This window comes from Gallinula chloropus, assembly GCF_964237585.1.
Source record: "Gallinula chloropus genome assembly, chromosome: 3".
In the NCBI taxonomy this organism is placed as follows: Eukaryota; Metazoa; Chordata; class Aves; order Gruiformes; family Rallidae; genus Gallinula; species Gallinula chloropus.
This window is the reverse complement of record NC_140087.1, coordinates 47,956,314-47,972,060: the sequence shown is the minus strand read 5'-3', so window position 1 is coordinate 47,972,060 and position 15,747 is coordinate 47,956,314. Positions and strand designations below refer to the sequence as shown.

General features: G+C 39.7%; 1 protein-coding gene across 1 annotated transcript in view; it reads left to right on the top strand.

Annotated features, from left to right (window-relative positions):
• The window catches only part of SMYD3 (SET and MYND domain containing 3), a gene marked incomplete at both ends in the record, with an annotated part of 393,058 nt that overhangs the window by 29,125 nt on the left and 348,186 nt on the right, over positions 1-15,747 (top strand). Inside the window, one exon of the mRNA XM_084261454.1 lies at positions 15,668-15,731. Coding sequence (XP_084117580.1) covers positions 15,668-15,731 — 64 coding nt within the window. The remainder of the gene's footprint in view (positions 1-15,667; positions 15,732-15,747) is intronic.

The window sequence follows — 15,747 nt, the reverse complement described above, 5'->3', positions numbered from 1 at the left end:
TGTCTCCCACAGAAGGCCTCATCTTCAGCAGCACAGTGACCTACTATCATGCTGGGAACTTTTTATCAAATTGGATGAAAAAGTAGCTTTATATGAAGTGCAAACACGTGGTCCTGAATCACTAAATTATTCTGTGTCAGTGTCTTCTGTATACTCTCTCAATTTCAAGTGGCTTAATTTGGAAGCATCTGGTGTATGTCTGTATATATGTATAAAAGTAAATGCAAACCTTTTGGCTTTTGTGAAAGTTTCTCTATTATGAAGGATTTCAACAAAATGTTTGAGTTACTGATGTAAAGTTAACCAAATTTTGGTTAATTGTCATGTTACCAGCATGTACACTGGTAACACTAGTGCACAACAGAGAGGATGGCGCTAGTCAGCCCCCCAAGTGAGGTTATTTTAGAACAAGTGAAATACCTGTGTAAGAGCAGATCATAAATTCATTCTGTCTTTAAGAAGAAAACTTGAATTATTTCTAAGTAAGAACACAATTTAATTGAACTATGTAATTTTTCTATTGACAGTCCTGAACAAATACACATTCTTTAAAATAGCCTGTTCAGTGTGGAAGCCATTGCACTAGTAGAAAATGCACTACATGTCACTTCCAGAATATAATTTACTTTTAAGTTAAATAAACAGTCTCAAACAATACGGATTTTTCTAGAGGTTAGATTTTGGATTTAAAATCTGAGTGGTTGCTTGGCTGGTAGTAATTTTGTTCTGTAGTCTGGACCTGCTGGCTGTCAAGATTTCTCATTGTCTCCCAAGTTGAATTTTGCCATGGTTGTAAGTAGCTACCTTGTGGTGGGCTAAAGGTGTTCTTCACCTTTTGTCATTGTGTTTGGCTTTCTACATTGAAATGTTTTTATAACCTTTATTTTGTATTAGCAGAGGTGAATCCACAAGCAGTGCTTACAAATGCGAAGGAGTTTGTTTTCTTCAGACAAATATTTTCGTAGTAGAACTAGGTTTTGTAGGTGACAAAGCTGGGTTCTGCTAGCTGTGTTCACTGCGAAGCAGCAGACCTCTTTCTCAGACAGCTCATTCAGGTTTTGAGGAGTCCACCAAAAGCAGATGTGGTGTCTTCATGTTGAGTTCTTGCTTTCAGCTTAATTGTAGGTGTGATTTGGATTCTTTTAGCTGCCTCAGTGATCTCTGTGAAATTAATCGGAGGCTTCAATTCATTTAACTAGCTGAGAATAACCCTAATTTAAGCAAGTCAAGGAGCCAACCTCCTGATTAAACTGAAAATCCCCAAACTAAACCTGCATCTCCCACAGTTTATACTGACAATTCAGCTTTGCTTTTTCTGTTCAGACCTGAAAGCACACCTACTCCAGTGAGTGTTTGCTGTGCCGCCTAAGTGACCGAGGTCCAGTGTTTGCCTCGTGCTCCTGGAGATGCTTGTTCTTACTGCTGGCCTGCAGAGGAATGCTTTCTCTGCAGCTCTCACCTGCAACTAAGGCATGTCGATGTTTTCATAAGAAACACTCAAATCAGCTTTAACTTAAGTATCTATTGCAGCCATGGAACAACAGTCGGGGCTTAGCATAAGCTACTTAAAGTTGTTGGCAATGCAGCCTTTTTTTTGAGTGAAGCTGTGTACAGTACTTGTCCATCCTTCCCTCTATTTATAATGCGAAGTGTCCAATTTGGATGTAAAGTTTGACTGGAAACCAGCATTCGGGTGGTAAAATAAATTGAATGGAAGGTGTATGTGAGCCACTTGTGTGTGTGTGCGCGTATGTGCCAACAGAGCTGTCAAAGGGGACAGGTGCCCAGGCTGGTGAGGGGCCTCTTCTGAGTTTCAGTGTGTTACTGCAGACATGGTGGTGGATATTCAGAAAAGGTAGTGAGTTGAGAATGTAACATTTTCATGAAACATAGGAGGAAGTAGCAAATAGGAGAGGAAAAGATTTAGAATAGGAATAAGAAAGCCAAAGCAGTTGTACATGTGGATAAAAGGTATACAAGTATATGCACACACATGAAATGGTTTTTTTTCCGGCCTTAATAAAAGTGAGGTTTTTGGAAAACTCTGTGATTGTGATAGATCATTCCTTCCCAGGTGCTTTTTCAGTTCATTGATTTGGGGCATGGTTGGCCTTAGAAATTATCAGAGGCTCAGAGGCTCATGTTTTTCAAGCATGTACTGCTGACATTTCTTCTGCGAAGCAGATCATTGTGTTGATTATTTAACTTCTACTGATATCTGTAACCCATATCAGCACTGACATACTTTAACTAAGACTAGCCCTCTCCCAGCGCTTGCCCGTCGCTTTCTTCCTTTGCAAATAACAAATAACATTTCTCATTTTCTTGTCCTGTGCTCTGTAAAGTCTGATTCCATGGTTGCTGAACTGAAACAAACAATCTGATTTCACTCATGACCCATTGCTGAAGCTACAGTATGATGATTAAAGGCCCATGTTTCTTGGCTATGGAGAAAATGAGATTTAACCGAAGACTTATAGTGATGTAAAAGTAATACTTTCTGGAACATAAAAAACAATTTAAACTGGATAATTGTGCAAAATCCACAGCCAATCCATATCAATTTGTGACTCTCCATATTAGTTCTAAGGATTCTTGCTGTGTTTATGCTGCTTTAAGGATTCTTCAATACCAGTGGCAATTTTTGAAATGGAAATTTGTGCACTGATGCATCGGGATTGGGACAAATCAATGGGGAGGTAGATGACAACCTCTCATTTTATGACAGATATTATGGCTTGGCATCCTTTTTTGAACATCTGCAATGGAATACTGTAAGAAAAACCAAGAGAACCAGTAGCTTGGTGTGAGGAAGTATGTTGAAATTCCTGTGACTTAATTAAGAAACTGATTCAATTGATGAAAATAATAGCTTCAGATTTTTAAAAAGCACTTGGTTATTGAAACATTATTATATTGTGTGATAAACTGGAGGAGACTTCATTTAAAAATACATGGTATATCTTATTAAAAAACTAACTTTGAACAAAATTTCTTCAAGAGTTCTTTGAATTCTGAAAGCTTCCCACAATTTATTTCCATTTTTACATTTCCAACAGAACTTACTAAAAATTTTTTGCAAGTATTATCTGTGCTCCTTCTGTAAATTAAGGAATAGTTTCTGGGTGACACTAAATAATTTGGCTGTTTCCATAGGAACCTTCATGGAGGTACTGACTACAGTTGGAAACACAGCAGTACTTGTAAGAGGGGAGTAGTTTGGAAAGCGGGTATGCCATTTGCAGGCACGCCTAAGCATGTGTGCATCTTCAAGCGTGTCAGTTAGTGGTACCGAAGTTTTCCAGGCTTCTCCTGAGGTTAGATGCCTTCCTGGTCAAAGTGTTAATTCTTCAGCAGGAAAGCTTGTTCTGAAGCTGATGAGGACATAGGGTTCTAAAATGCTCTCCTGAATCTGGCCAATTTCTTTTTAAAGACCTTTCTGTTGAAAATGGATGAATTAAGTCATCATGAAGGGTATATGGGCTTTGTTTACTTACTGATATGTAGGATGGGAGGGAAGTGCACTGAGGCAAATGAACACCAGTGCTCTCAGCTGTTTAACTGTAATAAGCTTTTTTCCCTGGGGAAAACAAAGTCACTAAATTTCTAGAAGCATTTCTTCTGACTTTCATTTTTGCTTTTCTACTAAATGAAAAAGGAAACCAGAATGACTAATCTTTCAAATTGAAGAAACACCTATTACACTTTCAGCCATCGGATGTCACTAGAGTACAGAGAGTAAGTAGTAGGTGATGTGGAACTCATTTATGGCTTTCCTTGGCTGTTTATTTTGGAGCGGGAAGACTCAAGTCCTGCGAGGCTTTCTCAGATCAGTAGTTGCAGAATCTTGGCCAGCTCCATGATGGCTGTGACTTAGAGTATTGCACAAGAAACGGATTTGGGACCTTGTCCTGCTTCTGTAGGGGTGCTGACACCAAATGAACTGGGGGTGGAAGCAAGCAGAATGTGAACAACCCTCGTATTTCTGTGATCATTACAGTGGAATACTTAGCTGAGGCCTTGTAAGCAACTTGTGTCTTCACTGCACATGTAACTATGGGAGCGCTTATTACCTCCCATACCCTCGTTTTCTTTCTGTTCTTTGGATGGTGTTCTGCAAGCCATGCAGCAGTGTGGACCTTTGCTCTGTTAGGTGTCCAGGTGCTCACTGCTTTCTTGGGCAGTGCTGTGTACTGCCTGTCCTTTCCCATAGGCACTCTGCCCACAGTGGTTGAGGCTGAGTTTGAGGACATTTGCAGGAGTTTCAGTACAAACAGGTTAACAGAAGTGTAGAAGAACCTTACAAAGAGCTTTGAGAACAAGATGAACCTCCAGTATTCAGTTCTAGGACTTTATGGTTTGGGAAGTGAAAAGTTTAGGATTATAATTTTTAGAGTAAGATTTCTTTCCATCAATCTGGCATTATGGACTTCAAGGCAGTTTAAGGTTTAACTTAGGCTTTCAGCTATTACACACAGACACACACACAGACACACACACAGACACACACACACACTCCAGCTTGAAGATCTTGCTTTCCATCACTAATGGTGCAAAGCAGCTGCAATAAAAACTGCAATTTGACTTTAACTGCCTTACAGAAGTCAATAGTAAATATTTCACATACATGTATTCTTCATTTACTGAATAATTTCTCTGTAGCACTGCTGTCCCAGTGCTAATGTGAAATACCTTCATTCTTATTGGTGAACATCTCCAAAATTAAGCTTTAGAGTGGGACTGACAAAATCCATCTTTTGGTGACACATAAAGGAGGGAGACAGAAGAGAAGACATCTCTTCTGTATTGACATCCAGAATATGACATAAGAAATTTTATTTAATGTCTTGGTAGTAAGAAAATTTGTAATATGTTCTCAGATCAAGTTGTTTAAATATGATCACCCTGATGAGAAATGAAGATTGCTGTAAGGAGTGTAAAATAAAAAACCATTCAGTAAAGAGTATTTGGCATTGTGCTTCATAGAAACTCTACTCTCTTCAGGTATATCCAATCTGTGTTTTGTTTTGTTCTTGGACAGAAATTACTGGAGGTGAAAACCTTTTGGGGCTGATAGAGGAATAAAATGAGACTTCTCCAAGCAAAAACCAAGACCTTTGTAAACTAGAAAAGGGGAAAGAGATTCCCAAATAGGAAAGTTGCTAAAACACAGAGAAAAGTAGGAAAAAATTTGAACCATGTCAGGAAAACCAAAATTCCTGTGGGCTGGAGGTAGCAAAATGACAGGAAAAGAACTGATAAACTATAGAAGATTGAAAGAAAAGTAGAGGTTTTAAAAAAAGAAATTGGAAGGTGTGTGTTAATAGTAATTTTGTCCATCCAACTAGACTGAGAGAGAACTGGTTGGGCAGCTGTTTGTAAATTTATTACACGTGTTTAAGTGGTCTTGCTACAGGTTTTCCCAATGCCTCATAATTGCATGGAGTAATTTAGGATAGCAGATAGTGGTACTGTCAGTACTTGTCTGTATTTCGAAGAGGTGCAGATTAGACTCGGCCTCAGAGATGCTCCTAAATAAGGGAAAATTATATGTGTTTAAAGTGTAAACCAACGAGAACAAGTACAGCAGAAAGCCATCCTGCTCTGGAGGGCTGGCTGGAGGTGTGAAAGCCGAGTTACTGATAGCAAGAGCATTTTCATGTTCTAATGTAAAGTCTTCAGTGGGATTTTTATGAGCATTCAGTTCATGACCAGAACGCTTTGGATCTCTGCAAGACCTCACAGTATCAGATTGCACCTGAGCAAAGGGGCAACAAGCTGTTTCTCTGGGCTCTGTGCCAGCATATGTGTGAACCTGCTTCCCTGAATTGTCATCCCTCTCTGCTGTCTGATAGAAACACATTTTCCCCTGTTTTGTTTCCTAGCTTTGTGGGCTCTTCAGCTTGTAAGTAAGCAGAACTGACTGTCCTGTTCCCGTTGCCTCCATTTGTCTCTTAATTTGGGTGTGATCCAATCATAAAGGCTAAGCAGGTGAAAATGAGGGGTTAACTTGATGTACATCCTTACCCAATTCTAAATCTGTGACAACAAAGCGCACCACAATTTATTTTGAGCTCAGCTGTATTACTATGTCTGTCCAAATTTGTTTCCCAAAATATTTTGTGTTTTGTTCAGCACTTTCATTCCTTTCATACAGAACACATTTAGAAAGGACTTTTGGTGTAATTGTTCTTATTTGGAATCTGAAAAGCAAACAAATAAGCATTTTAGAACCTCTAAAAAATAGATAGTCTTAAAAAAAATAACAAATGTTCAAGTCGGGAAAGAAGCTAAGTAACAAAAAAGCTGATGAAGATATTTCTCTCTGAGAGGGTCAGAGTGGTTTATATTTCACTAAAAATTATAGATCTATATGATCCGGGAGGTAATACTAGCAGGATGTAAATATTTACAGCAGTATGATATTTTAGAATAACAACTTGCTTTTTGTGGAATGTTGACTTACAGGTCAAAAAAAAAAATAATACTTGGACACGCAGCAGATTAATGAACAAAACATTTTTCACTTTTATAGGAAAAAGTGAAAGATGGGATGTTTTGTTATACTTGGCTTCATTGGATTGTAACCACATGTTCCAAAACCGAGCGTGTGTGTGTATATATATATATATATATATATATATATATGTGTAGCTTTTTTACATTTTCCTAAGTTATAGATACGACCTTCTCATGTTATAATATAATCTTAGTCTTCCTCAGTTCTTGGTTTTCTCCTTTGATTAAAATTCCAAGGTGGGATGAATGTACTGCGTGACTGAAATTAATCTGCTTAAGCCTGAAATTGCTGGAGGCATGTTGACATGCCGACTGCGGGCAAACACTGGAGACGGCCTTGATTTGAAGGAAATTGTGTCAGAGCAGCTTTGCAGGGCAAGTAGGTGTAGGAGACAATTTGTAGTAGTTACCTTGTGCGCTGGGAGCCAAATTTTCCTGTGTTTCTGCTTCAGTGCTCTCTGTGGGGGATAGCTGGGAGTTTCACTGGGAGGATAATTGCAGTGTTTTCACACAACTATCCGTTTCTGTTGTGATGGCATTTGCTTTATTCATCGTGCATGTTGACAGTGTATATGTATGTGTGTATGTACACATGCTATGTGTTTATACACATACACATTCATAGAAATGTAAAAGGTATGTTATTTTAAAGCTGGTCTGTCCTCTTGAACAAAAAGGAGAGTCTGAGTGCTTCTCCTCAGAGCTTTCAGTTAAGGTGCCTTGTACTACCGAAATAATTTCTGAAGGCTTTTCTTGGTTTTCAGTAGAAAGATTTTATTGCACTTCCTTGTGTAGGTTAGGATCAGAGGTGAATATTAAATGGAGAAGTAAAATTCAAAGGTAAGATTCAATTTCTTGCCTGTTTGAGTGCCATATTGTTAGATATTTCCTCCTTTAAGTTTCGTCACTAATTTTTTTTGGAAAGCACTGTCTCTGACGATTTTTATCAGTTAACAGCTTAATGGAGAGGTTTATAGTTCTGTTCTTGGCTGTATCAGAATAAATACTACACTTCTAGTTGCTCTATATTGAGAAAATCAATGTGATTTTTCTTTTTTTTTGCCACTTAGCCAAAGGAGAATGTTCTTTTTGTGGCTCTAGATAACTTATTTTCAGCAAAAAAATCTGTTCTGTGAGAGGATATTTTAAAAAAACCCATTTTTTTCAAAGTAGTGCAAAGAAGTTTTGAAAAAATAAATATTTTCTTGTCAGAAAATGCTGCTAAACAAAGACTAGCTTCTATATAGGAGTAGATGAAAATCAACCCTTTTGGAGGTATTTTTATGTTTTTTTCCAGCCTTGGTTCTGGCTGCTGTTTCCCCCCCCAACAGAAGCAGTGGACACAATACCTAACATACAAAACCAGAGAAAAAATACGGTCCACAACTTCCTGTCAGTTGAAGTTGTATGACCAGCATGCTCATTACCTATTCAGTGTATATTTTTAAACCAAATACAGATAAAATATATGTAAAAAACATTTGTAAAATTTGGACAGAACTGATGCCCATTCTAAGCAGGACCCTCTCTCTCTCCCCTCATCTATTTGAATTCTGTTTTTTCCTTACAAAATGCATCCAGAAATCATAGAATCATAGAATGGTCTGGGTTGGAAGGGACCCCAAGGATCATAGAGTTCCAACCCCTCCTGCCACAGGCAGGGCCACCAACCTCCAGATCTGGATCTACACACGTTTCAGCTGTTAAATGTATGGCTGGGTATATCAAGTATTACAGAAAACAGCAGGAAATGTATGGGCATTCAGGGTGGCACATGAGACTTAAGGTATAGGAAGTCATCTTGAATAACCCTTTTTTTTGTTTGTTTATGTTAGTAGGCAGTGTGCTTCTGAGTATAAATGCCTTAACTAAGCTTTTGTCACAAGCCAGGTGCTTTGATTATTCATGAGGTATGTTCAGGTATAAAGTAGATTATCATAATAGTTGTAATTAAAGTAGGTGTTTTTCTTATACAGAAGGTCTTTGTTCTTGCTTGAGTAGGTGGCTTTGATCATTGATGGTACACTGTAGTTACTATCTTTTAACTCTATTTCTTATTCTTGCTAACTCTCAGAAAGCTACTTCTTCCCAATGCTGCGTTGGGTTGAAAAAGACTAATTCACATACTTACTAAACACAGTCTGGTGTGCAAGTGGAGAATTATTGCATGACTTCTAGGGACATAGATTTTAAAGGTGTCTTACCTGTTGTCCTCTTGTTTGCCCAGACCCAATGAGTTACATGGGTCCAGAGAGCAGCGTGCAGAATAACCTTAGGGCACAGAAACCTGACAGACTTTTTATTTCTGAGGCCATGAGCCATGGGGCGCGTAGAGTATGGCTCCTTCTCTGCAACGGCAGGGTGGGTCCAGGACCCTGTCTGGGGAGAAGGGGGGAAGCCCTGAGCCTGCCAAGTCAGCACCAAGGGCACCAGAGGGGCTGGGAACACCTGCTGTGGACATCACTCACTGGCTGCAGAGGGTTGTTGAGTACGGATTTCAGATGTTGTGGAGGGTTGTTGAGCATGGATTTGGGATGTTGCAGAGTCCTACACCTTGGGGTTACTACTACCTGGCCCCCAGGAGCCTTCATCCTTGTCCCAAGAGCTGTTCTGGGGCTTTTGTTATGCTGGAGACGTCTCCCCATCCCACCTACTGTTCCTGGTGGCAGTGTGAGTCAGCAGCTGGCTAACAGCTGGGCACCAACTGTACCACTACACTGCGTTATGCCTCTGCTGGGAGAGGTGAGGGAAGAAAGTTGTAATTGCATTTAATATAATCCCTCTGCTCTCAGATGTACCCAATATAAAATGGCTGTTTGTTATTCATATCTTTATTATTACAAGACAGAAGCGTATTAGTAAAACAGTGAATGACATGTTTACTTATGGTGGGTATTGATTACTTTCACTTTGTGACAGGTCTGAAATGCACCCACTTGAGAAAATCCAAGTAGACTTTATGCACTTGACATCTTTGACTGAATCACAGAGGTCTAAGAATTTGTTCAGGAAATTAGTTCAGCATGACACGCATCTGAAAGAGCCGCTCTTTTGTACCGTGTGTTATAGGGCTGAGTTATTAACTGGAAAACAATATCAACAACAAAAATGCAGTCAGGGATTTGTGTGAGATTGCCCTTTTGTCCCGCAAGCTGTGGCAGAAGCAGAAGTGTGAATAAACTGCATAGGAAGGAGGGTTGAGCTCAGCCTGGTAATCAAATGTTCTGTTATATCTGACACTTATCTTGTGAGTAGGGCTGAAAGTCAAGTGCCTGCAATCAAGCAGAGAAGTGTCGATGCATTTTCATTATAAATTAAGTAGTCTAATTGTATTTGGCTGGGTTTTGTTGTGGTTTTAAAAATTATATTAGGCCCTTTCCTGGCAAACAGAAGTATTTTGTGATGTTTTTAAAAGGGCACATGTTTAGCATGTTGTGAGAGTGCAGGTGTGGCTCTGATAAGTGCTGACAGTCAAGGCAAACCCTCATCAACCTCTTCACTCTGTGATTCAGACTTAGGATTTTAGCCCTCTATTTTCAGGCTATCTTCCTTGCTGCCACTCATACTTGGGAGCAGCTTCCCACAGACCTGGCTGCCTCACCCCTCGTCATCAGCCCCTCATTACCGTGCTCTGGTCTTCTTGCACATTTAACAAAAAGGAATTTTTAAAAAGCCAAGAGAAAAGAAAAAAAAAGTTATTTTTCTGCAGAGAGGTTGTGTGCTCCTTCCAGTGAAACTATCTTACTATTTTGTTTCCTGGGTTTTCTTTTGTTTCCTGTCCATGTCGATCCTTTGGGATTTCCCCCATCCATTCATATATACTCAGGTCTATTTTTTTTGCCTTCTCTGTATGGATTAGGAGAGCTTCAATGAGTGCTGTTTGTTGATGTTAATCATGAAAAGATTCGGTAATATCAAATTCCTCAGGATAAAGAGTCTTCACCTGAGTGTAATATGACTCTAGAGCATCACCAGCAATTCCTGCTTACTTGTGGATTTTAAAAAATTCATATATATAATTTTATTTTTGTTTTTCTAGTACAGGCTAAGATCCTCACTTGTGCTTGCTGTTTCATAAGAGTTTGTGGTCTTTTGGAAAATCTTGTTGAAGCTGTATTGGAAAATGAATACTTTATTTTCAATTGCTGCATCTTTCTTTCTTTTTCTGTGGCAGCAGAAACTTTTTCAGAGATTGAAGTATTACTGAGTGCATTAGATCCAATTCTGTGCATGTTCTCATCCATGAAATTAGTCACATTAGGTGAGATACAGTAGATGTCTTGTGAGTAACCTGATACCATCTTCAGGTGATGTTTACAGGTAATGAGAAATGCATGGGAGTATTTGAAACAGACTTGAAATTTGTTTCAATAAAGCCTGTAACATTAATAAAATATTGAGAAGTGCATGAATAAACTAGGAAAATTGCTCACTTCTTAAAATGCTCTAAGAATACATTAGTTCTGTTTGTAGCAGTACATGAGTTTTATTCTTAAATTCTTTATATTTAGATTAAGTGTTTTAGATCATGCTGTTTTATGTTTAAAATGTCATGTTGCAAGATTCATAAATGCTATGAATCTAAAGGAATTTTTGTAGTCCAAGAGGGAGAAGAGTACTGGAACAAAAAGCAATGATTTCCTCAGTAGCTTAACTATTGAGCTCTGTAACAGGCATTCTACATCTGCATGTCATTCAAAGAAACCCCAGAAGATGAATGGGTAGTTCATTCATTTATACAGTGCCAGCAGGGAGTCACCTTATTCAAATAATGTTCCTGGTACTGTCAATTTGGCAAAAATCCAAGTTTTGAGTGATGGTCCTTAGATTTTCATATGTATGTGTTTGTTACTGTAGCATTGTTAACCCTTAGGGACAAAGGGTCCAAGGGAAATAACCCTGTAGAGTACTGAAACCTCAGTGGATGCTGAAGGAGTTTGGTGCTTTGTGGACACAGGTCCGCTAATTGTATTACAAAGAAAGGGATGAATAAGTGTGACTTAACATCAATGATTCCAGTAAACCCTATCATCTCTTGGAAAAATACCAAAAGGTATAACCAAGGCAAGGTCTGGTTGCAGTGTGTTAAGGCTCCCAGTCCTAGCCTGATGGAGAATGTGAAATCTGTAGGAGAGGCTTCTCAGATAGTTAGGGACATTGATTCACTTAAATTCTGGCTCCAGGAAACTATAATCACTGTGCTTTGTGAATCTGTTTTATTTGTTGCTGCTGAGACTTTCTGGTACTTTAATGTGTATGGGACTAAAATTGCCACTGCTCTATTATCAAAGTCCTAAGTCATTACTGTGTTTTGATGAGTAGCATTTAGAACAAAAAAAGCCTGCCTTCAAAATGGTCTTGCTCAGTCATTCTGCAGCAGGGTGGGCACTTAGTCATTCATGTAATAGTATATGATGGTTGAGAGTTTTGATAGATACTGCTCTCATGGATGTAGAGTATTGAATGCAAAGGAAGCACCTAGAAAAACAGTCTGAAAGCGACTTTGTGACCCCTCTGGTTCTGTACAGCCGTGTACAACAGTCCAGTAATGACCAACTGGGACACACTGCAGAGTGACAGTCTCAAGGGCTGTGGCTGTGCACGTGGGGAACTGAACAGCAAACCATGCTGTAGGTGCTTGACTTTCTTTTTGTGTTCTAGGTCAGTAGGCAGATTTGTAGTGGTAACAATGCCTGTGATGTTGTGAATGGTTCTCTGGTGGACTCTAAAGGTAAAAAAGCAAGAACTTTACAAGTTAAAGCTTTTGGAGTCTCGTCTTTCAGAAATTTGAAAGGTCCAGCTTCACAAAGGGTTTTAATCTATCCTGTTAATTGTGGAAAATCTAGAAAGGAGGTGTGGATTTATTATAAATAATTCTTTTATGTCATTGACACAACATGCTGCTTGCTATTAAAAGATGTGTTAAAACTTGTCTCAGCAGGGAAGAATTTGAACACCCAGTTTATCAGTATGTATGCATACTTTGACTGCTTCCAATATCTGGATGAACGAGCAGGGCCAAACAGCACCACTGTTTCCTTTTTTTTTTTTTCTTTAATATTTTTGTCTACAGTAGTTCTTCCACTGAAGTGTATTTCTTCCCCAAATTACTCTGGCCTGAGTTTCTAATCTAGAATGACAAGTACGTGCTCCTCTATCACAAGCTGGTTAAAGTTGTGTCATTGCTCAACCTTGAAAATGAAGCAGCATTCCTCAGCTGGCAAAATGAAGATTTCACGCTTGTTTCTAACACTGAATCATCCTCGGGCATCGCACCTTAAAATCAAAAACCTACTGGGCATGTACAAGATTTTAGATTGTGTTTATAGGAATCTAGCAGTTGTTACATTTTTTTGTCTCCAGGGTACCTTTGCAGGTAGCAAGGTAAAGAAGACACTAGAAAAATATGTGATTATGTCTAAAATCTAATTTGTTTTTCTCCTGTTAATAGGAATGCCTACAAAATCTTGTGCAACAAAATAGGAATTTTCATGCAGTAGAAATGAAAAGTTTGTTGCTTGATTGTAATGATCTGTACATAATGCTCCTCCTAATCTTTGACCAGTTCAGCTATCCAAACTCCCTGAATGCTTATCAGAGTCCTAAGAGAGTGGATAAGCTGTTATTTTTAATAATTCATGCATAGCAATACTTTACATATCAGCAAAATATTTTTTCCACTTGTGGGACTTGAGGGAAAGGAGAGGTTGCTTTGTAATAGAGGATGCTCCATGGTTTACCTGGTGTTCTGCCTCTACTCCTGATAGCTTTGATGTCATGGCTGAAATCAGTGGGCTGAATTCATCATGCAGAAGTTCTAGATTGAGGTTTGTGGGCATGGTGGTTTTCTCTTTTTCTTTGGATGTGGCCTTTGGACAGTGTTCTGCTATTTTGAACTCACCTATTGAAATTAAAGTTTGGGAGCAACTGAGTGGTGTAAGTGAAAGAAGGCTCATGTCATGAAGCAGTTGAACTGTGAATCTGAGTGCAGGGTATGCAGCCTCTAGGTTACTGATGCTGGTGGAAGAGTTTTGGTGTCAGTTGAGAGCACAGGTGAAAAGAAATGTGCATCCACTGGGAATCTTGTAGAGGAAGGTCCTTCACCTGACCACTTAAACTTGCTCTTTCAGTTCGAAATGGGCTGTGTTAGATGCTTATCTCCCAATTAGGTTGGAATGCTGAATTGATCTTTATAATAAGATTCAAGGCAGTTAAACGTGAAGCACTATAGCAATGCAAAGATCACCCTATTAAAATAGCCTTTTGAGGATGAGAGTAGTGTGTCTGGCCTGCCCCCCGGCCTGCCTTGCAGCGGGATGAAGAAGAGAGGTACTGAGGAGTACATGGTGACAGTTTCTTAGGTGTAGCTGAGCTGTGTTCAGCTATGTGTGGTAACAGTGGCACCCAGTCAGGTGCTGTGCTTGCTTTGAGGTCAGAGAGATGGCTTGGAGCCCCACTCTGAGGGGAGATAATAAGGATTTTGCAGTCTATACAGTCCAGTTGATTGTATCATTACTCTTCTGCCTTCAGTTTTAACAACAAAACAAGTGTATGCTGTGTTACCAGCCTAATGAGTGTAAGTAACTTTGCATGTTAAGAGACCGAAATGAAAACCACCCAGTGTTATCAGAGTAATGTGACATGTTCAGTATCTTCCACAGGAAAATAAGATGGGGGCATCAAAATCCATGTCTTGATTCTATTCATCCGTAGTAAATCTCTTTCCTTGAACTTGCCTATTTGAGGTGTAAGATTTGTTCTGTGTGTGCTTTCACGTTTAGTATTTACAGAAGATCCAGCAAATTTACAGAACTTCAGTGATGTTTTCTTAACTCGTATACCTGTAAACTAAGACAGCATCAGGAAATGGTGGTAGAGTCAGGAGGTGCTTTTAACATCGGATCATGATGTTACAGCTCTGGCAGTTGTCCTTCTGGATTTCACTGGACTTTTCTTTTTTTCCCCTCTAAAGTAATTTTTATTTTGGTCTCACTGTCCACCAGTCAGAAGTATTTTCTTTAAACAGAAAGAACTGTCAACCTCAGGCTCTGTTATAAAGTTAGGCCAGCCATGCTGAGAGGGCTTTGGGGGTCTCTGTTGACAGCAAGTTAAACAGGAGCCGTCAGTGTGCCCAGGCAGCCAGGAGGGCCAACCGTATCCTGGGGGGCATCAAGCACACGGCATGGCCAGCCAGTCCTGAGAGGGGGTTGTCCCGCTCTGCACTGTGCTGGTGCGGCCCCACCTCAAGCACTGGGTGCAGTTTTGGGTGCCGCAGTACAAGAGGGGCACAAAGCTATTGGAGAGTTTCCAGAGGAGGGTAACTGGGATGATGAAGGGTCTGGAGGGGAAGTCTTATGGGGGTGCTGAAGTCCTTTGGTTTGTTCAGCCTGGAGAAGAGGACGCTGAGGGGAGACCTCGTCACAATCTGTGGCTTCCTGACAAGGGGGAGCAAAGGGGCAGGTGCCAATCTCCTCTCTTTAGTGACCAGCGATAGAACCTGAGGGAATGGCATGAAGCTGCAACAGGGGAGGTTTAGGTTGGGTATTAGGAAGAGGCTCTTTACTGAGAGGGTGGTTGGGCACTGGAACAGGCTCCCCAGGGAAGTGGTCACAGCACTGAGCTTATGTTCAAGAAGGTTGGACTCGATGATCTTCACAGGTCTCTTCCAACCTTGTGATTCTTGTGATTTTGTGATTTGGACGATGCCCTCAGTGCCATGTTCTGCCTCAGCTTGCCCTGTGTGGAGCCAGGAGTTGAACTCGATGATCCCTATGGGTCCTTTCCACCTCAGGATATTCTGTGATTCTATGAACTGCAGGCTCACAGCAAGGTCTTGCTTAAGACACCAAATGATACTTGCTTAAAACAAGATTCAAGACAGATAATAAATAGATCAGCTAGCTGTGTTGCACAACTCTAATTATGATGTTATCTACAAAATCAAACTCCTCAGAGCTATAGCTGCAAGAAAAAAAAAGAAGACATTTGATACATTTGATATCTTTACTGTTGATCCAAAGAGGCTCCAGAGGTGCTGAATCACTTGATAGCTTTGCTAGTTGTGTAAGAAGGATAAAAAGAAAGAACAAAAAGCTGTATTTCTATTTAGAACTGATTTGCTGTTTTTTTTTTTTTTTCCTCTAAACAGGAATGAACATCTGCACAGATGCTCTCAGTGCAAGGTTGCTAAATACTGTGGTAAATCTTGTCAGGTAAGATGAAAAATAA